The 22,724-nt window shown below is 40.1% G+C and overlaps 1 protein-coding gene and 1 pseudogene across 6 annotated transcripts in view; both read left to right on the forward strand.

Moving 5' to 3' along the window:
• The window catches only part of SETDB2 (SET domain bifurcated histone lysine methyltransferase 2), an 82,826-nt gene that overhangs the window by 35,203 nt on the left and 24,899 nt on the right, over positions 1-22,724 (forward strand). For 2 of the 6 annotated variants that reach the window (XM_061170590.1, XM_061170588.1), the window contains exons 9-13: positions 543-642; positions 2,021-2,114; positions 4,603-4,928; positions 8,783-8,871; positions 9,885-10,183. In XM_061170590.1, coding sequence (XP_061026573.1) covers positions 543-642; positions 2,021-2,114; positions 4,603-4,928; positions 8,783-8,871; positions 9,885-10,020 — 745 coding nt within the window. In that variant the 3' untranslated portion in view covers positions 10,021-10,183. Of the gene's footprint in view, positions 1-542; positions 643-2,020; positions 2,115-4,602; positions 4,929-8,782; positions 8,872-9,459; positions 10,184-14,247; positions 14,354-22,002; positions 22,125-22,724 lie in introns of those variants that run through there. The other 4 variants (XM_061170591.1, XM_061170592.1, XM_061170589.1 and 1 more) reach the window with 3 other exon arrangements.
• On the forward strand, positions 7,385-8,027 carry LOC133076649 (small nuclear ribonucleoprotein G-like; annotated as a pseudogene).

Genomic DNA, 22,724 nt, shown 5'->3' on the forward strand with positions numbered 1-22,724 from the left:
GAGTGAGATCTTACGAACCCAATCAAGATTGATCTATACTGTATACTATTGATCAAGAGTAGTTCTTTCTCTTTCCTCTTTCTTTCTTACTTTCCACCTCCACTCCTATATATCTCTTGTATATCAACTTGCTTCACAGTTGTAAGTTTAACACTGTGAGAAATCTAGGGCACTTAGATTTAAAAATCTAGCCAACATACTTTATTTCCTCAGTTTCCATTTGTGGAGTTTTACCTTTAAAAACTTTGACTTTAATCAGGTTCTTTATGGATGTCATAACTTTTGCAGTTCTTTTTATTTTCTATCACCATTTTATTTGCAAAGCTTTTCTTAGGTTTTCTTCAGTTTTTTAATATACTTCAAAAATGATTGACTTTAAAATATGATTATACTTTTTTCTTCTAGTGAGGGATAGGCATAGATGTTATAACTTAGATTAATTTCTAATGGATATTTATGTAACAGTGAAGCCTATCCATATTTCAGGGCACGATAAAGAGCATTTTTAGTGATATACAGAATTACTTTTTTTTCCTTTTCAGAGAAATGAAATGTAACAGTATTTCAAGAATTCAGTATCATTCAGTCATTAGAAGTCCTAAAACCAAGACGGCCAGTATTCAACACAACGGGAAAAAGATGGTAAAAACTGCAAAATGTAGATGGTGCCCTTCTGAGAACATTAACTATTACTTAGTTCAAATTGTTTGTGTTACTTAATAATGTGTAGGATTTCCTTTATTATTTTGTAATGTGGTGCTGTTAAAGTGTTAGGACTATGTTTTATTTACTTAGTATCCTCCATGGTGGTTGGCGTGTTCCCAATTAGATATATAAGGAGAATGTTGGTCATGATCTGACAGTGTATTCTACTGAGACTGAGAGCTATCCAGTCTAAGAATTTATAGAAGAAGCTAAAGTGTTCAAGAGTTGATAGTATTACATAATAAGAAAAAAAGGATGGAGTGATTTAAGTTAAGGAGAGATGGTTGTGAGATGTAGGAGAAAGAAGAGAAGCAGCCTAATGAAAGAATCATCAAGAAAGCAACATTTTACATGATAGCCTCTGAAGGTACACTTTTCAGTCTGTACTGAGAAGAATAGTCAGAGACTGTAACTTCGAAACAGAATGATGCAGGAAAAAGAACAGGCAGACATAATGGTAGTTCACGTTAAGGCTTGTTGATGAAAAATAAAAACTCTGCCCTAGGTGGTGTGCAAATATTTGCCCTCTGCTTAGTAACATACAGTAGGTACCTCTTCAGTACCACATGATTATGAAAAGATTGGGCTGGGGGATCACATAGACTTGGGTTTGCCCTCCAGCACTGCAGCTTACTAGCTGCTTGACATCTCTCTGTCTACATTTCTTTATCTGTAGAATGAGAATAATACTATCTATCTCAGAGTTAAGAGGATTAAATGAGATAAACATCAGAAACTTTGTGTAGCACAATGCTTGACACCCAACTAAGTGCTCAACACATGTTGACCATTGAAGTACATAAATAATAATAATAATGGTCAACATGTATGGAGCACTTAGTTGAGTACCAAGCATTGTGCTCAGCATATACCCCTTTTTGAAAGTTAATCATTACCATTTAAAGTGACTGCAGTGTCTGCAACTCATGGAGATAGGCAATTCCTTTAACCTTTTCTTTGAAGTAACTAGCCAAAGAGTGTTTTTAATCTTTGCACATCTTATAGTTGAAGCCAAATTTATAATCTGGCATCAGAATTGAGGGATACAGACAGGTGTGTTTGAATTTTATTTTGAACTTATAATGCCTAAAGAGTGTCTTGACAGTCCTTATAATTTTCATAGCTGTTGCTCACTGAAGTGCTTAGGAGTAAAATACAGCCATAAGGGCTCCAATCACTTCAGAGAGGCTTTCAAAACTAATCTAGTAAGCTATAGCCTATGAAGATTGACACTTGATGAAAGAGGCCTTACTGCTAAATTAAATTTTTTTTCCTGACCTAGGAAGTAAAGACATCTTCCTTGTTTTCTTTTAAGGGATTTACTTCCTCAGAGTCTGTCACCTCAGAAGATAATGGTGGATTTAAACCAACTCAAGTACATCTGAACTCTAAAGCCAAGGAAATGAGAGGTAGGCTTTGTTTCAGTCTGATTGCCTGCCTCTTCTGCCTTTTTGTCTCCCTTACTCAGTACTTGTGGCTCATTTTCTCAGACTCCATAACAAAAATGTGGCATTCATCACAAGAGTTTCTACTGGTTTAGATCAGAGGTTGGCAAACTATAATTGGTGGGCCAAATCCAGCCCACTACCTGTTTATGTATAGCCTATGAGCTAAGATAATTTTTACCTTTTAAATAATAACTGAGAAAAAATGGGAAGATAAGTAATACTTTGTGACACTTGAAAATTATAGGAAATTATAATTTCAGTGTTCCTAAATAAAGTTGTATTGGAACAGAGCCACACTCTTTCATTTACATGTTGTCTCTGTCTACTTTCACACTATAGCAGCAGAGCTGAATAGTCACAACAGAGACCATGTGGCCCACAAAGCTTACAGTATTTACCGTTTGGCCCCTTACAGAAGAAGTTTGCTGACCCCTGGTCTAGATGCCAACCATGACTTGATGCATGGCAGGAGAATGGGGTGGTCAGCTCCAAGTCTGCATAGTCCATCTATGGCTTTGGAAGCATTGTCCAATGCAGCTATTTCCTAACTCTTCGTTTAGCCTCCTTAAAAATAAAGACACATCATTCTCCTGCAGTATTCCAGCCAGTGCTGCTGCAGGGGATGCTTAGCAAAAAGTGTAAATATTGCTACCCTGAGTGCTTATCTTTCAGTGTTACCGGACCTGCCATGGTTAATATTACAACCTGACAAACTTGGATTTTGGTTCATTTGCATTTCAATATATCCCTCAGTGGAGAGGCATTGCTGAGACATGACCCTTTGTGAAGAACTGGCCAACCATTGCCTCTTCTGCCTTTGGGCTTCCTTGCATTTGCACCCCCAACTCCCCACCTGGTCTTAAAGGATGGAGACTGGGGGAGGCAAGGCAGCTCCTTGACAGAAAAGGTCTATCAAGAAAGGGCACTTATAATAATTTCACCTGTAGAGGAGGAAAATCTATTTCTACCCATCTTAAGCTGTCCAGCCAGGGCCCTGTAAATTAGACTGACAAAAGACAGATTGAAAAGAGAAAAACAGAAGTTTATTAGTATGCATATTGTACACATAACACATGAGTACTCAGAGATGAGTAACTCAGAGAGGTGGCTTAGAACTCTGGCTTATCTAGCATCTTAGTCAAAGAACAATAAATTTTTAGAGGAACAACAAGACAGAGGAAAAGGGCCTTGAATCTCTCGGGGTGGAAATTGTGGGAACCCAGATACATGTGAAACCAATGGTAGATAAAGGCTAGTTAGTCAAGTTTGCTATGTAGATTGCTCTGGTTCAGTCTCCAAGCTGATAAAGGTCTAAAGTTATCTCTGGTAATTAACTTTTGTCCTTCCTAGTATTATAGAAGGAGGGACACCTTTGTAAATTTATATCCTGCTTTTAGACAGATGGGGGGAGGGCTGAGCTTTTCCTGTATTGCTGCTTAATTGCCCTTAGCTCAAAATAGTCCTTATGTCAGAGATGCACATTTTGGGATGACATTCTGATATATCACCATTTAATGCATGTGAGCCATACGACTACTGTTACTTTTGGTTCTTTTGTCATTTCCATTGACTGCTACAATGTATATAGCAGGCACCACAAAAATTAGTTATGTACTATTATGGCTCACAAGTAACCCATGATTAAAATATGAGTACATGTAGGAGTAGCAGCCAGCAACAGTGATGATTACAATAAAAACATTAGTTTTAGAGAAGTATAATTTCTTCGTGCCACTGAATTAGGTGACACAAATGACTTTTTAAAAATCAATCATTTTATTCCATTTGACATGCATTCATACTTTTGAATATTTTCAAAAAATTATTTCCATTGGATAAGAAAAATAAGTAGTTCATCTTTTTCTTAAGTACTGTTGTTTGTAAAAGTGTAATTATTGAATGATCATCTAGTAAAAACTCCAAACACTAATGTATACAAAACCCATAGCAATAGTTATTACTATTGTGACTTACAGAGGGTGACTCCATCAGGGTCTCCTCAGGCCTTTCATTGGTATATTAAAGGCCTAAAGTGCTCCCTAAATACCCTCTCTGTTACAGCTGTTTAGAATACACTTAAATGCAGATTCCAAAGTTGAAGAGAGGTAAGTCAATTTCTAAGGAGTAGAGATTAAATATAGTAACAGGAAGCAACATGTATACAGATTCATAAAAAGGCATTGTAATGTAGTAGAAAGAAGGCAGGCTTTGGAGTCAGATATTTCTGGGTTTCTTACCCCACTTCTCATTACTATTGCTAGTTAGGTGAATCCCTTAAGCCTTCAGAGGCTTGAAGTTTTCATTTGTAAAATTGGAGTACTGTCTACCTTAATACATTGTAAGGATTAGCAATAATTAGCACAGCTTGCATTTAATTAGTATTGTTACTCTCAGCACTATTGCTCAGCCAATTATATTTCCTGACAATTCCTTCCACAATGTTTATTAGAGGACTCAAGCTCAAACCAAGTTGAAGATTCTGAAGACAACCCTGTGATTGAATCAGATGTGATAGATATAACTAAATGTAGAGAAGAAACTCCACCAGGGGGCAGATGTCACCAAACAGTCACACTGGATGATCAGAATGAGATTCAAATACAAAAGCCCCAAGAGGAAAAATCTCCAACATGTCAAAACCAGCAGGTCTTTTGTGATAAAGAGTTACCAAGTGAAACCAAGAATGCTTCATCTGATTCTCTAAAGAAGTTCAATGAAGGGAATGTGTTTTTATTGGATGCCACAAAAGAAGGAAATGTGGGCCGCTTCCTTAATGTGAGTATATGGGCTGAGGTTCCTATGTCTAAACACATTTTTTTCCCCTAGGCTTCTTAACAAAATCATGAGGAAAATATGATTAAAAGACTCCAAAGCCAGACTACCTAGATTAGAATGCCAGTCCTAACCAACTATACTTCAATTAAAAAAAAAAAAAAAAAAATGCCAGTCCTCCACTTACATGACCTGGGGCATGTTACTTGACCTCTCTATGCTGTATTTCCCACCCCTATAATATGGAGATAATAATAACTGTCTAGGATGTAGTGAAGATTAAATGTATTATATATAAAGTGCTTAAAAGGTACCTGGCACACAGTAAACATTTGCTTGAGAAAGCTATAAGAAATAGTAAGAAAATCATATATGTTTATTGAAAGGTTTTCAAGATTCATTACTTCAAAAAAAAATCACAATGGGACACATAGAATAAGCTTCTCCTTTGTGTCTTATATAATACAGTATGTCTTATTCAGAAATGCCTCTATCTATTCAAAAAAATCAGTTGGGAGTACTTACGTTTTACTTACTCTCACTAAGTTTTGAGTGGTTTAGTGGCTTAGTACAGAAAACCAGTACATTTATCAGAATATTGCATTTTACTGTCTTACTCCTTTTTTTATTCCTAAACCATAGTCGTTTTCTGTTTCTGTGTATGTTTGGGATATATGTAATGAGATTTATTTTTATTTATACAGAGAAATATTTATGATTTCTCTGATTTTAAGGTTTAAGACCTAAGACTCCTGGCATCTTCATGATAAGAGGGATAACTTGTATCATTGGCCATAACTACTGTGTAGGGTGGAATTGGAGTTACCTTGTAGCTTTCCCATCAAACCGCTATTCTATCCTGCCTCCTACCGTCACACATGCTTATCAAAGAATGTACGGTCCCAGGAATCCTACAGGAAAAAAAAATCCCCTCCAACCTCTAGTCCCAGTGTGTATATAGACTGTCCTTTCTTTGGCCAACTGGACCATGTGGAAGCCACCTGTATGCCCCCTACTCTCTGGGCTCCACTTTGTCCTTGCTTATCCTAACCAGGAGAGTGAAGAGGAGTCGTGGAAGGAGGATGGGAACTTTGATACCCTCCACACATCTTTGGAAAGGTCCACTCTAGTACACTGACCCCTGGATATGGCCTTAATTTTTCTCTTTGATCTGTATCAGAGCTCTTCTTCCTCTCTGGGGTTGAATTAGTGGGATGGGCAGCTTTGCTTTTTCCCTTAAAGTAATGGGAAGCATGCATGGCCCATGATTCTTTTATGCATTCCCTTTGCTAAGCTCAACACCCCTTTTTTTTTTTTTTTTTGGCCACGCCGCACAGCTGGCGGGATCTTACCTCCCTGACCAGGGATCGAACCTGTGCTCTCAGCAGTGAAAGTGGAGTCCTAACCACTGGACCACCAGGGAATTCCCTCAACACCTCTTTAAAATGACTTTTGAGTAGTTTGAAGTTGACGTTCAGTGATTATTTTTATTTTAATTAAATTAATTAATTTATTTATTTTTGGCTGCGTTGGGTCTTCGTTGCTGCGCGCAGGCTTTCTTTAGTTGTGGCGAGCAGGGGCTACTCTTTGTTGCGGTGCGTGGGCTTTCTCATTGCGGTGGCTTCTCTTGTTGCGGAGCATGGGCTCTAGGCATGCGGGCTTCAGTAATTGTGGCGCACGGTCTCAGTAGTTGTGGCTTGCAGGCTCTAGAGCACAGGCTCAGTAGTTGTGGCGCACGGGCTTAGTTGCTCCGCGGCACGTGGGATCTTCCTGGACCAGGGCTCGAACCTGTGTCTCCTGCATTGGAAGGTGGATTCTTAAGCACTGCGCCACCAGGGAAGCCCTCAGTGATAATTTTACATGTAATTCTGGTGCCATTAGAAGAGAAAATACTCTTAAGTCGGAAAATCTTTAAAACCAAAGAGCTTTTCTCCTTGCTAGATAAATCTGTTTATTTGGCTTTTTTCTTTTTCTCTCTCCTAGTTAGGAGGATACTTGGTTAACAGGGAACAGAATCCTCTCCTCCTTTCCTCTTCCCTACAACTGCTTTTCTCTATTCCACTTTCACTACTTCTACACTATTGCCAAACATGCTAGGAGCTATTAAACATACCTGGAGAGCCAGAAGATCATTAAAGAATGATCTCTAGCAAAGGACTGTTGTGGCTTCCTTTCTGGTAGGTTATGTTGAATGGTGGCTGAGCTAGAACTATATGGTTGTTTTCACCAGCTGGGTCCATCCCTTGTTTATAGGAGGAAAAAAACAGGGCTTTTCTTTCTTTTTTAATTTAATTTTCTACTTAGATAATACATTCACATGATTTCAAAGTTTAAATAAAATAAAAAGCCTTAGAGAATACATACATACATACAGCCAAACAGAATTCTGTTTCAAGGTAGCTCTGACCCTGCCAAGTAGGCGCCATGAGTAAAGCTTACCAGGCCCAAATTGAAAAAACTGTGTGGACAGGAAGTTATCACTGAAATTTAATGGTGGCAAATATGTCTGAGGAATATTGCTGGGATTTGATCCCTTTATGAATCTGGTGATAGATGAATGTGTAGAGGTGGCAGCTAGTGGGCAACAGAACGATATTGGAATGGTGGTAATAGGAGGAAATAGTATCATCATGTTAGAAGCCTTGGAGAAAGGAGAAGGTCATGTTCAGCAGAGAAATCAATTACTTATACAGGTACCCTTTCCAACGGGTCTGTTTGACTATGTTGTAAAACTCAGGTCATATACATTCTTCATATTAAACTTTTTGTTTTGTTTAAAAAAAAATGTACTCTGCCCCCATTCACCCTTCCCCCACTCCACCCTCTATAGTAAGATCATTTTTATTACTTTTTTGTGTATTCTTATAGTTTCTTTATGCAAATACAAGTAAATATAAATATATGTTCTTATTCCTACCCATTACATAAAAGATAGCATATTATATTTACCGTCCTACACCTTGTTTTTTTTAAATTAGCAACATGCCCTGGAGATCTTTCTAATCAGTACACAGAGCTCCTAGTTCTTTTTGTTTATATTAATAGCTGCATAGAATTCCAATGTGTGGATATCCTAAAGTTCATGTAACCAATCCTCTTTAGATAGCTATTTGGATTGTTTCCAAACCTCTACTGTTAAAAACAATGTTCAGGGCTTCCCTGGTGACGCAGTGGTTGAGAATCTGCCTGCCAATGCAGGGGACACGGGTTCGAGCCCTGGTCTGGGAAGATCCCACATGCCGCGGAGCATCTAGGCCCGTGAGCCACAACTACTGAGCCTGCGTGACTGGAGCCTGTGCTCCGCAACAAGAGAGGCCGCAATAGTGAGAGGCCCGCGCACCGCGATGAAGAGCGGCCCCCACTTGCCACAACTAGAGAAAGCCCTCGCACAGAAACGAAGACCCAACACAGCCAAAAAATAAATAAATAAATAAATAAATAATAAAAGCTTTCATCATAAAAAAAAGAAAAAAAAACAATGTTCAATGAATAATCTTACACATGGATACATGTGCAGATATATCTGTCGGATACATTTCCAGATACTGGATTGCTGAATCAAAAGATATGCATCTATAATAACGATAAATATTGACAGATTATCTTCTATAGGGGTTTGTACCATTTTGCATTTCTACTGGAAAGATGTAAGAGTGTCAAAACGGCTTTTCTGAATGGATTCCTACCGTCAACAAAATTGTAATGAGCTATGATATTCTATATACTAGTCAGGAAAAAAAGGATATAAACAAAAATAAGTTACCTGTGTTGGAAACAGAATGGTATTCTAATGCTGCAAAGAACAAGGTATCAAACTTTATGCTATGTCTAACCTCTGTGTTTATTTTTTTTAACAGCATAGTTGTTGCCCAAATCTTTTGGTACAGAATGTTTTTGTAGAAACACATGACAGAAATTTTCCATTGGTGGCGTTCTTCACTAACAGGTTTGAAAAATTTTTTTATATGATTAATTTTGAAATTGTGACTTTAAAAATAACAATAGAAAAATATTAAAAGAAGATATATGCTATAGCCCCACATATCTGGCACCCTAGAATATTCAGTTATCCCAAACTGTTTGTGGTCAATAAAATTTTAAATAGCTGAAATTTTCATTCTTATCTCCTCTTAGAGTTAATGCCTGGAAAGGCTAAGGATGGCAGGCCTCAGCCAGTTCAGTTCAGAGGATAAATGATGCAGAATGCTACATCTTTGAGTCCAAACTGCCCCCAACTACCACACCACATGCCTCATCACATTACTGGGTTCCACTGTTTGCAAAACACACTTCCTTCCTTGTGGATATTGACAAGTTTCTTCTTACTTACGATTTTAGTAGATTTGAAATAAAACTTAAATGATTATTCTTAATAAAAGAGCATTCCTAATTGGTTGGTGTTGGAGAGAGAGAGAAAACCATATTTTTGAGGATGGTTAATGATGTTAATATGAAAATTGATATAATCAAATTTGGTTCATTTGGTAGTTATTCAGGGTAATTTATGATTATTTTTAAAATTTCTACTTTCTAGGTATGTGAAAGCAAGAACAGAACTAACATGGGATTATGGTTATGAAGCTGGGACTATGCCTGAAAAAGAAATATTCTGCCAATGTGGGGTTAATAAGTGTAGGAAAAAAATATTATAAATCTGTAGCTAGTGCCTGTTCATGAAATTAGCTTATCAAGCTGAAATTAGAGCCATGCAAAAGAAACCCCAGTGGTCAGTGGAATTAAGTTATGATCCATCAAGAGAATTCCTCTCAGTTTACCCTTGTTGGGGGGTCCATTTGCATTACTTAGAAACGCTAGGAACAAAATAAGGACATTTTCATATGCATAGGGTATCTCTTTATTCTTACTGCTGTTCAACTGTACATGAGTAGGATGGAAGTGTATATTTTATATGAAATACTGCTATATAATTTGTAACTTATTTGTAAATTATATATTAAGAAAGACAAATGGGGCTTCCCTGGTGGCGCAGTGGTTGAGAATCTGCCTGCCAATGCAGGGGACACGGGTTCGAGCCCTGGTCTGGGAAGATCCCACATGCCGCGGAGCAACTAGGCCCGTGAGCCACAACTACTGAGCCTGCGCGTCTGGAGCCTGTACTCCGCAACAAGAGAGGCCGCAATAGTGAGAGGCCCGCGCATCGTGATGAAGAGTGGCCCCCGCTTGCCGCAACTAGAGAAAGCCCTCACACAGAAACGAAGACCCAACACAGCCAAAAATAAAAAATAATAATAAATAAATTAAAAAAAAAAAAAAGACAAATGTCACAATTGATTTCAGCACTTCTTATTGCTTTTGGAATTATCTTTGACTTTCATGGCCCCAAAGGGCCAAAGCTCACATCTTTACCTACAAAATTTATTTATGTTTAATTCCTGGCAAATAATTTACCGTTGTGAACCATAAGGTGGGCAACAGAGCCTGAAGAATCTGTCGAAATTCACTTCATGCATATTACTTCCAAGTATTTTAATGCTAGTTGGAGAAGCTGTATCTGGCTCCATGAAAGTGTCCCATCAGTCCGTTTGAATGAGAAGGGGGAGAAGCTCTCCTGTGGGGAAGGTTTTGGCACACTCTTTGCTACTCAGTTTCTTTTCCACAGATTCTCTTCACTCCTTCCACATAAACACAGTCAGGAAAGGAGGGAATAGAAACTTGAAGGAATTAGAATATTTTTGTTCTAGATAGAATAGAGCCTTAAGAAAAGGAAACTTAGAAAATAGTCAGACATGGCTTATTTAAGCCAGAAGAGATTGTGCTGGGCAAGAATTTCACTTAACAAAACAAAACAATTCTACTGAACTGCAAAGTCTGAAACAGACCCTTGGACTGTCCTAGGCATGATGGGCAAATTATTTTCCTAGAGAAAAAGGGAAAGAGTTACTTTGCTCTAGGTTACCTAACCATGATTGTCTAGTGGAAAGAGGATGAGAATCTCCAAGAGTTAAAACTAATTTTATCTATAACAAAGATGTACATGTGGCTGCCAGGAACTTCCCACTAGGAACCAGGGTGGGAATACTAGCTCAAAAAGGAGTAATTAAAAGTAGCTCTGGTTTTTGAGGGTTTTTTTTCTTTTTTTTTTTGATCTTGATTCTGGGTTTAGTTTGGTTACCTTTCAAACAAAAATCTCTTCTAAGTTTGGACCCGATTAATTTCTTTAAAATATTGAACTAAATAAAAATTTAACTTGAAATTGGTTTAGAGAGTGGAAAACCAAAGAGCTAGGAAAGGGAGCAAAAAATTATAACCCAACAGCCTGTAGACAGATGAGGAAAGTTGAGAAGTCCATTTATTCACAGTAAAGATGCAGGCATTTTAGGCAATGCACTAAAATAAAGTGAAGACACTTGATAAGTATGGAAAATGTTTTTGTGCAGAAATGGACATATTGATCTGCTTCATTCTGTACTGGTTCACAGCTGTCATCTTCCGTCAGCGTCCTGGAGATTCCCTTTGTCTTCCCTATGTCAGGTCTGTTTCTAGTTAAATCCCGTTATTTCCCCTTTCCTTGATTTACTCCCACATATTGGTGAAGCACATCCTCCAGTAGATTTTGAAAGGGAAAAATGAGAGGTGAATATTTTGAGCCCTTGTATGTTTGAACATGTTATTTTTACCCTTACACTTGATTGCTATTTTGGCAGGGTATGGGTACTCAGAGTTCGTGAGTAGCTTCCATACCCAATTTTGAACACATCTGCTACATTCCAGTGTTGCTGCTTTGAAGTCTGAAAATGTTCTCACCTCTGGCCTTCAGGGTGACTGTTGGAAGTCAGATAAAGCCAGCTGTTCTTTATCTTTTGTATACGTGGCCAGTTTTTTTCAAGCTTATAGCATTCTCTTTGTTCCAATGTTCTGTTCCCAGTAAGAGTCAATTTTCATTCCTCATACCAGGTGCTTGGTGGGATCTTTCAATCTGAAAACTTTGTTCTTCAGAGAAATTTTCTTGAACTATTTCTTTAATGAAATAGTTCTGTTGTCTGTTATCTGTTGTCTCTTTCTAGAATTCCTATTTGTCTAGACATTAGACCTCCAGGATTGGTTCTCTCATTTTCTTATCTTTTCTCTTAATTTCCAGCTTTGTCTTCTTGCTCTGCTTTCTGGGAGATTTCCTCAACTTAATCTTCCCAATTTGTCTATTGTGTTGGGTTTTCATTTGGGGGGTTTTTGGGGGGTGGGGATTGGGTTTTGTTCTGGTTAGGTTTCTTTTTTGGTCTCAAATTTCTAGAGCTCTCTTCTCTGAATGTTTTTTTTCTTCAATATCCTATTTTTGGTTCGTGGTTGCAGTATCTTATCTCTTTGAAAATACTATTTATATAGTGTAACATACATACAGGCATTCATATCTATATTTTCTTCTTCCTGAATATTCTGTGACCTGCAAGGTTTGTTTCTGTGTTTTCCCTGTATGTGTCCTTCGGTCTTTGTCTTTCATGTTTTAGGCTTTCCTCAGTTAGTGATCTTGGCAGTCTGCTCATTCTTTTTTTTTTTTTTTAAATAAGGGATTTTTTTTTTAACATCTTTATTGGAGTATAATTGCTTTACAATGGTGTGTTAATTTCTGCTGTATAACAAAGTGAATCAGCTATACATATACATACATCCCCATATCTCCTCCCTCTTGTGTCTCCCTCCCACCCTCCCTATCCCACCCCTCTAGGTGGACACAAAGCACCGAGCTGATCTCTCCCTGTGCTATGTGGCTGCTTCCCACTAGCTATCTATTTTACATTTGGTAGTGTATGTATGTTCATGCCACTCTCTCACTTCGTCCCAGTTTACCCTTCCCCCTCCCCGTGTCCTCAAGTCCATTCTCTATGCGTCTTTATTCCTGTCCTGCCCCTAGGTTCTTCAGAACCATTTTTTTTTAAGATTCCATATGTATGTGTTAAGTCTGCTCATCCTTAAGAGTGGAACACTGAAAAGCTGAGATTATAAACTGAGAGCGGGGTAAGTGCGATGGTCCAGCCACCGCAGGGGGTCTTTCAGGTCCCGACGGAGAGGGGTAAGGGACTGAATAGTACCGTGAGTATGGGGTCAGAAGGACCAAGACAACTGATGGTTGCAAGGCACTTTATATAGAATCTACTGAATCTTATATAGATAGAAGAGGAGCTCATTATTAGACAATGAACCCATAGAATTGTTTATCGTCTCAGTTCAGTCACTATCATGGACGTCAACAAGTTTACAACAACTATCCTTGAACATTATCTTCCCTTAACCAGGCAGACATACAGCCCCCAGCCATAAGGAACAACCAGGACTCTCAGTTCCCTGAGGTCTCCTGGCTTGAGATAGCTTTGCTAATCTCTTTTACATTCCTCAGGCCTGGGAAAAAGTGCATTCCAAGGTAAGGGCTTTGCTTTTTGTGAGAGACATACTGTCTCCTCCAGGAGTTACCTCCGGCTAAGACTGCATTCTTCCCACAGGTAAGGGGCTCTTCAGCTGCTTCACCTGACCTAGCTGAGCTATTCAGTTTCTTATCCAGTCTCTTTAGGACTTTCTGGCCTGGCAAGGAGTACTCTTCCATCTTACTGCTTGAAAGCAAAAAAACTTTGCTGCCAGAGCGTGTTCTTTTCTCCCGTTTTGCAGCTCCACACTCTTGCTTCTGTAACCCATTTGTGTTTGTCAAGACTATCCAAGTTATCCTTTTTAATATTGTTCTCTTTTCTGTCCCCAGTTTGCCTCCTTTCCTCTCTTTAAAATCTGCTCAAAAAGCGAGACCTCCAGGAGTTTTCCTTTGATTAGTTCCTCAGCAAACCACCAGCTATTACATGCTTCTTTTACAGAGCAACTTATTTTTTAACTGTAATTTAATTATATGCGTTTGTGTTCTCTACATGTGTATTTGTTCCATGCACCAAAAACCTTGTCTTGTATGGTGCTGTGTACCCAATGGGTGCTAAATAAAGGCTTGCGACTGGCAACTGGAATTACTCTGTTAATTCTGCGTCCGTTTATGATAGACCTGTTTAGGCCAGACTTGGTGTGATACAGTTTTTAGAAAATAATGGATAAACCCTCAGAAGAACAATCATTTCTCCAGCTGAGTCCAGGGGCTTCGGCCACCTTTACTCCGACTATCGGTTAAGTGGGCGCAGGGTGGGGAGCTCCTGGCATGATTTTTTTTTTTAAAAAGCAATTCAAATTCAGACTCAGATTTGGAGAAATTGCGAGTTTCCGTTTGAGAACTGTATCTGCAAAGCCGAGGTGTCTCTTCCTGCTCGGGACTTTTCCCCCGGGCAGGGGAAATAAATCATCATGATTTCGCCGAAACGGACTTCCGGCTGCGCGGGCGCAGTTCGCAGCCATGGAGCCGGCGGGACCTCACGAGCCCGAGTCGAGCTGCGGCGCCAGCCGGTCCGAGGCGCGGGCTGTGCGGGATGTGGTCCCCCTCCCAACCGGTGAGTACTGCTCGGGGGGCGGTCAGGCGGGGAAGGCGGGGTCCGGCAGGGGCAGTCGGGGCCCAGGGCAGCTCCCTGGTCGCCGCCGCTTGGGGGCCCGCGAACCCGCCTCCCGAGACAGCGCTGAGGTCTTGGCTCAGCAGCCCCTCGGCCACTGGGCGTCCACCGCCGGCGGCCCTGCGCCCAGACCGCTGCCCAGGGCCTCTCGTAAGGGGCGGGTTTGCCTTCCGTTTACCGTTTACGGTTTACCGTTTACTGTTTACCTCACCCACTGCTAATGGGACAGCCCATTGCTACAGTCCTACAACGCTAGGAATACAGCCAGCAACGAAAACCGAAAACCGAAGGAAATGCCTGGGCGTTTACTCTCCCAGCGCGGTTCCACCCGCCCCTCAAACAATGCAGTCGGAGAAGTGCTCTGGGGAGGAAGGCTGGAGGGGGACCCCTCTTGAAGAGAAGTGGTCAGCTAGGTCTCAGGAAGCAGTTTGAGAAGTTCCCACAGAGAATGTAACGTTTTGGAACCATCCCATCCTTTCCATGTAGTAGTTCAAGTCTGTGGCCCTCTCCTTAAGTGAGGCAACAGCCTTCTGACTGGGCTCCTTCCCTTCATTTCAACAGATGTAGAGCGCTTACCGTGTGCAGGCTCAGCGCCAGGTGCCGGGGATGCAGAGACGAATTAGGCAGACCCTGCCCTGGAGAGTCTAATAGGCAACTCGTGTGTGACCTGCTGAGAACCACAGAGTCGCACATGATGGGCTCCTCCAACTCAGCCTGGTGGTCAAGGAACATCCTATCTTAGTTTTAAAGAGAAAGAGTCACCCAGAGATAGAAAGGTTGAAAAGGTGGTCCAGAAAGAGGTGAAGACTCGAAAAAATGCACCAGCCACAAAACATCAGATGTGGCAACCACAAGCCAAGCAGTTGACTATTTCATTTAGGTAGTGTGTATACAGAATGCAAGATGAGGAGTTACTGGAGATGAACTTCCATCCTGACCTTTTCCCCAAACTCCAGACTTGTATAACCAACTTCATTAATGCCAGGAACGATCTCAAACTGAGTATGTCCCAAAGAAAACTCCTGTTTGCCTGCACACACACACACCCTCCAAACCTGCTCAACCACTACCAGCCTTCCCCATTCCATTCACCTGGTTGCTCAGACCAAAACCCCAGTGCCATTCTTTGTGCCTCTCTTTCTTCCTTACCTCCCAGCTAATGCATTAGTCAGACAATCAGTTCTCTCTTCAGAATATATCTCAAGCCTGGCCTCTTCTCACCGCTCCCATCACTGCCATCCAAGCCACCATCATCTCAGGCCTGGACTATTGGTCTCCTGGCTTCCACTCTAGCCTCTCATACATACAAGCCTGCACAGTAGCCGAAATGATCTTTAAAAAACAAAAAGTAAGTGTGATTCTCCTACTCAAAGCCCTCCAATAGTCTCTCATTACTTTCAGAATAATATTACTGTGGCTACAGTGTACCCCATGTCCTGATCTGATCCAGCCCTACCCATCTTGATGACTCTGCTACCCCTCACTGCACTGTGAGTCCTCTAAGCCCCCACCATATTCACATATCTGTTCAAATGTACCCTCCACAGCCTTGCCTGCCCATCCTGTTTAGAAGAGCCCTCCCCCACCCTCATTAATTTCTGCCTCCTTCCCCTGCTCTGTTTTTCTTCATAGCACTTAACACATCTGGAAATAATACTTGTTTGATGTCTCTGTACTACTAAAATGTAAGTTCCATGAGAGTTGAAATTCACATCTTATTCCCTGCTTTATTTCTAGTGCCTAAAACTATACATAGTAGGTTCTCATTAAGTATATGTTGAAGGAATGAATTGGGTTGTATGTAGCACTAAAGAGCTTGGCTTCTGATCTTTAGGTGATAGAGAAGGGTTTTTAGCCGGAGAGAAACATGGGCAAATGTACATTTTAGATAGATCACTCTGGCAGCAACGTGAAGAATGAAGTGGAGTCATGACAGGGAAAGCAGAAGGAGGGAAATGAGATTATCAGAATGAACCAGGTAGAAGACAGTGAAGGCAGGGCAGTCCACTTTCCACTCTGCTGCCGGAACTCACTCTCAAGTGCACATGTGCGCACGCACCTACGTACACACGTGCCTACACAGAGATCAGGTCATGGTACTTCCAGTGTTAATTAGGACTTGTTGGCTACAAATAGTACAAAATCAACTTGATGTCATTTAAGCAAAAGGGATGTTTGTTACTGGAAAGCAGGGAGACCACACTCACAGACCCCAGGAACATGGATGCTATAGCATTTATCAGAAAGAGCCAGGAAATAGGGCCTGAGAAGCCATCATAAACTTTGACAGCACTCAGAGAATCTGCTTTGTTCTCTTTCTTTGGTCCAGTTTTCCTGATAATGGGATAGAAGATGGCTACCCTCACAGCTTCTCAGTTTTTACATCTCCTTCTTCAAGAAACCAGCCCAATCTGAACTAAAATCTTCTATTCTGAATTCTGTATATCTGGGAGATGGGCAGGTAGGTCCTCTGGGACTGTCAGCTGTGCCTAGGGAAAGAGAGTCACATAGTATGAACATGCCTGCTGGGGCTTATCCCTGTGTATGATTGTGAGTCAAATGGATACCCTAAAGAAGTCCACTGAACATCCTATTCCCTGGCTGCCTGCCTGCCACCCCTCCCTTACAACACAGACATCCTTATTCCTCTTTTCACATTCTGAAGCTGTCCCCAGTAATGCATTCTGGCTATCCCAAATATACATCCTGCCAAACTTCTCCGAAAGTTATATCCAGTCACACCATCCAGAGACAATGTGATGAAGCCATTCATTTTCCAAGTCCATTACCAAGCCTCTAGGTAATATCTACTCCCCTTCTGTTTTGGTCAGTTCAGGTATGCAGTCACTGGACTCAGTAATAACATCTACACATCTGATATACAGTGGCAGAACTAAAATAGTAAACTGCAATGAAAACTATTGATCAAAGGAGAAAAGAGGAAGGAATTTCCAAGCCAGCACCATAAATTGGTTGCCAGTCCAGAACATAGACCATACCCTATTGGAAGGGGATTGTAAATGGAAGTATAGGGTTAGTGAATCTCATTCTATCAGTTTCACTCATTTCTTTAGTGGTGGAACGTGTTCCTTGGCCATCCTATCTGACTACCCCAGATTCTATCCTCTGGGTGGGTTGCCCTTGTCTGGTGAGCTTTAAGACCGTCTCTGGGAAGAGAAGCATTGGGAAGACAGCCCTGCAGAGGCTGTGGCCTTAGCAATCCCTTCCCGGGTGGAGCTGAGCCTGGAGATTGCTGGCGAGACTGCCACTGTTGGTTTGAGTTAGTCGTAGTTCATGTATTCTTGGCTTATAATTTTTCTTCGGCTTCCTTCTATAGAACCTTTCCTGGTTACCAGTTTCATTTTTGAGAATTCTCGTTGAGTCAGTCTCTGTGAGTCCTTAGGCCTGCTAGACCCGGTAGAAAGACCTTGGGGAGACCTACATATCTTCATTGTTCTTGGTCGCAACTACTGATGGAGACCAATGGACTCTTCCATAATATGGAATGTCCCAGCCCCCATGATACACCTGTCCCTCACTGTCTGAATCTATACAGTTCCTGAGTTCAGATAGTGAGGAATATCAAGTTATCCAAATGTATTTGGTCCATGAGTTTCAGATAATGTGTAGCAAACGTTCAGATGTGAGGGATGCCTGTCTGTGTAAAAGCCTCTAATGTTACTCTCCCAACTACAGAGAGTTCTGTGATCTCCCAGTCTAGAAGAATAAACAAGTTAGAATAGCCAGGCTCTTTTAGGAAATTGTGATGAGGGGGTGTTTTAGCAGGAAAAAACTCTTAGGTGGAGCCTGTGTGTCCACCTTGGGTTTCTGTCTATCAGCACTGGAAACTCCAGATCAGAGGGCAGCGATGTTGCCACCACCTCTGTGTTCCCAGGTGCCAAGACCCTGCAGACTTGGGAGTGTAGCTCAGACAGGCAGAGTCCCCAGAGCAAGCACAGGGGACCACACTCAGGTATCAGCAGCCTGATAGCTCAGCCCGATGCAGTTCACCTGTCTGCAGGTGCAGCTCTGCACAGGAAAGGGTGACACTGCAAAAATGCCTAGCTCTTACACAAGGGGTGCTGCATAGCCTATCAAACATTATTATATTTTTTTATTAGGGAATTTTAGCACTAGTAATTTAACTGCCTGAAACTTTTTTTTAACCTATGCTTTACAAATTTTAATGTCCAGTTTGAGTGTTCTTTTAAATAGGAACACAGTGTTTAATCGAAGTAGATTTTGGGTCCAAGGTGAATAAAATTTGGGGATATTTTTTTCCCATTTTCATCCTAGGATGGAGGCTTTGTGTGGTCAAATATTAAAATATATTCTAAAACATTGAAAATTGTGAAGTGTTGAATTGGTGGGGGAAGTGACAGATCAGTGGAACAAATAGAAGTATGTAGAACAAATCTAAATATATGTAATAATTAAATATATGAAAAAAGATTTTAAATCAGTGGCTAGCCATTATGAAAATAAGTTAGATCTCCATCTCATACTTTACAATAAAATAAATTCCATGTTAATATTCTAATGTAAAAAATAAAATTCTAGAGGAAAAGAAGAGGTGTCTTCTAAGTTATATTCCCCCCACCCAAGAGTGAGAAATGATAAAGAATTGATATAATTTCATCAAACAAAACCTTTAAACATTCTGTATATCAGAGAACATTATAAACAAAGTTAAAAGGCCACATGTATGATTAACAAAGAGTTAGTATCCTGGATACACCACAAGCTCTTATAAATCAGTAAGGAAGTAGTGAATAAACCAATAGAAAAATGGACTAAGGACATCAGTGCCAGAGAAGAAGTGCAAATGCCACCTTATGGTAACTTAAATTCATAATTAGAGATTATGATCCACTTCTCTCTGCACTTTGTGTTCTTTCTTTTGACATGGTCATCTAACCTTCTGTCCCAGCTGTACCTTTCTTTATAGTATGTTTTAAAATCAGATAGGTAGACACCCTGTCTTTTTTTGAAAGTGTTCTTCACTGCCCTTGCCCATTTATTCTTCCAAATAATATTTTTTTTCAAGTTCTTTAAAATAACCTTCTTGGGATTTAAGTTGAAATGGCATTAAATCTAAAACTTATGTCAACTGAAGAAAAACACACAACCTAAAAATTGCGAGTTATGTTTTATTTGGGGTTAGGCTTACTGAAGACTATGGCCTGGGAGACAGCCTCTCAGCTCTGAGGAACTGCTCTGAAGAGGTAAGGGAGGAGCCAGGATATATAGGAGTTTTTGCTGAAAACAAACATGTAGTCAAACATCAAACAATTACTGCTAATAACAAAAAACAGACATCTTAAGTTAATGATTTTAGTGCTTTTCTAAGTATGGGAAGATGCAAGAGTCTGGGCTTATTGAAATTATTCCTTAGAAATGTGTCGTAACTGTCTAGGGCCAATATCCTGTTTTTCTCCATCCTGAATTCCCCTCAGGACACACCATTGTTGGGGGGGGGCGGGGTTTGCTGCAGTGGCTGATGGCTTGATGTCGGGCAACATTTTTTTGTCCGCACTTATCTGAGATAGAGTTGACAGCATTATAATGCCCAGCCTTCCTATCCAGGTGCACCGTATTTCTCTCCATGTTGAAATGGAGCTTAAAACAACTCTTTCATCATGCTATCCCCCTGCTCAAAAAATCCTTCCTGGCAGCCTTTCACCATCTGTTTCTCAAGTTCTTTTCCAGCTTCCTTTGCATGAACTCTCCTCTTCAGCCTGGCTGGTTTTCTGTCTCCCAGTCAGACCTCTTGGTCTCTTACATATCTCTGCTTCTGTCTGCAACGTCCCTCCCACCCCGACCCCCCTTCCTCTCCATCTCAAGGTTGTACCAGCTCAAGGAAGTGTCCTTGACAGCACTCCATCCCACAAGGAGCACTTCCTCCTCTGTCCATAGCATATATTGTATTTCCTACTCAGCAGTTACTCGTGCCATGTATTCTGTTATTTTATTTTCCAGAATACTATTTGGTCTCCTTGTTTATTTTGTAAGCTTCTTGCAGGCAACAGTGCTGTCTCATGTTTTTTTATATCCTCTGCTGTGCCCTTGCGTACAGTAGCCACTCTCCACATATGGTTCTTGAGCATTGAAAATGTGGCTCGTCCAGTTGAGAGGTGCTGTAAGCACAAAATACGCTGGGCTTCAAAGACTCAGTACAAAAGAATGAATGAATTGTTTCCTTAATTAAATGTTGAGAGCGTAGTATTTTGGATATGTTTAGTTGAATAAAGCTTATTAAAGTTAACTTCACCCATTTCCTTTTGCTGTTTTAAATGAGGCTCCTAGAAATTCTTCATCTGCACCTGTGGCTCACATGATGTTTCTGCGGACAGCGCTGGTCTAGAGCTCTCAGCGCAGTGACTCTCGTACAAGAGGTGCTCCCAACTCGGTGGTGGTTTGAGATGAATGAAGAGCAGCAGTTAGCCCATTTCATCTCATCTGAGGAGTTTTGTCTCAGTCTCCCCCCTTTTTCTTGGTTGATGTGAGCAGGAAGATTACTAATTTGTAGCCCTACTAAGTAGGACCCAAATCCAGGAAACAGACGTTAATTAAGGAAGAAACTCATCTGAATGTGAAATAAATGCTAGCTCCAAAGTGAGGTCTTCTGACATTGTGAGATGCAAGATGTAATTTAAGAGAGACACCAAGAGATCTTACACTTTTAAGTAACAAAAAGGACTTTCAGGAAGCGCTTAAGCTGTTAACCTCATTTAAATTAAAACCTTTCACCATTAAATGGTTAAATGAATTTTTGTTTCAAAACTAAAATTTGAAGATAAAATTGAACGTGCTTTCTGCTACAGAAAGCTAAATGAATAACAGGATGAGCATTGGAAAAGGCAAAGAAATGTTAAATGGATGCTTGTGGCCAAATTAATAGCAAACTAATAGGTTAGAGAAGATTGCCTCTCACCGATGCATCCAGTGGATATTGGGAACAGCTGGCTTTTTTCTCCCTCTGTCTCTTCCCTGTTCTTCCTAGCTCTCCTTCGCTTAAGCTTCTTTCCTTTCTTTATTCCTCTCTTAAAAAAAAAAAAATCTGCTCCTGCCTTCATGTATCTTTCTCTCCTAGTTTATTATAATGCTAGATTACAGCACATTTAAAGTATATTGCTCATTTACTTCTTTAATTCACCCCAAATTTATTTTTGAATATAGTATGATATAGGGATCTAAATTATTTTTTACAGGTAGTGAATCAGAGCGTTATTTCTTGAATACACCATTGTTTTCTTGTTGATTTATAATGTCAGTAATTATTATTGAGAGCTTACTATGGGCAAGACAATGCTTTGAGAGCTTTGTATTTAAATTCCTGCTTATGTTTCTTAAGTAAAGGTTTTCCTCATGTTTAGACATTTTAAATGAAACATTTCTTTCTTTTCTTTCATTAAGCCATTAAAAAAATACAAAGTTGCTTTTCTACTTGGGTCCCAATATTTTTTTCTCCCTGTGAGTTGAGACTCTCTCATAAAACAAGTTCCCTGCCCTCTACTTTAAGATGGGTGGAGGAGTTGCGGACACCAAGAAATTCCACTTTTCCATTTCTCATCAGGGATGTTACTTTATAGGTGTCTTTCAGGTTGCAGAAAAGTTGCAAAAAAGGATATGCGCGCTTTGCCCCAAAGACCTCGAGTGTAGTGTCCTGTACTTTGCACAGTCAGAGAATATAGCTGCTCATGAAAACTGTTTGGTAAGTTACTTGAAAACACATGAGTCCTTTTAGGGAAGGACATACCAAAATAGATAAATGTACTCTGGATACGACAAAGAATAACACGTTGGTTGCCCATGGTTTGGGCTTTTAGGTGGGGATTTGGGGAGCATATTTTTCCCTTTTTAAAGTTTCAGATCTTAACACCTTATGATTACTTTTAGTTTTATTTATAACTGATCAAACACACAAAGAACTATGCTGAAGTTCCTTTAAAGATATTTTAATTATTTCAAATATAACAGATACCCATAGACACTTCACCCAGATTTATAAAATCATGATAGTATATGATATTTGCCTCAGCTTGATTTTTTTTTTTTAAAGAAAAAAAAAAACATAGATAGTTAAGGACTCTCTCTTCTCTCTGTTCCCTTCTCTCCATCCCTCCCCAGAGGTAATCGCCATCACAAATTCCGTGTTTCTTATTATCTTGTGTTTTTAATTTTATGCTCCCACCACGTTTAAGTATTTATAAACAAATATATTGTTTTACATGTTCTTGGAGTTTATAGAATTTCTATCAGATTCTGTGGATTATTGAGATTTATCCATGTTGATAGATGTAGTTCTAATCTT

The sequence above is a fragment of the Eubalaena glacialis genome, chromosome 16, assembly GCF_028564815.1.
Source record: "Eubalaena glacialis isolate mEubGla1 chromosome 16, mEubGla1.1.hap2.+ XY, whole genome shotgun sequence".
In the NCBI taxonomy this organism is placed as follows: Eukaryota; Metazoa; Chordata; class Mammalia; order Artiodactyla; family Balaenidae; genus Eubalaena; species Eubalaena glacialis.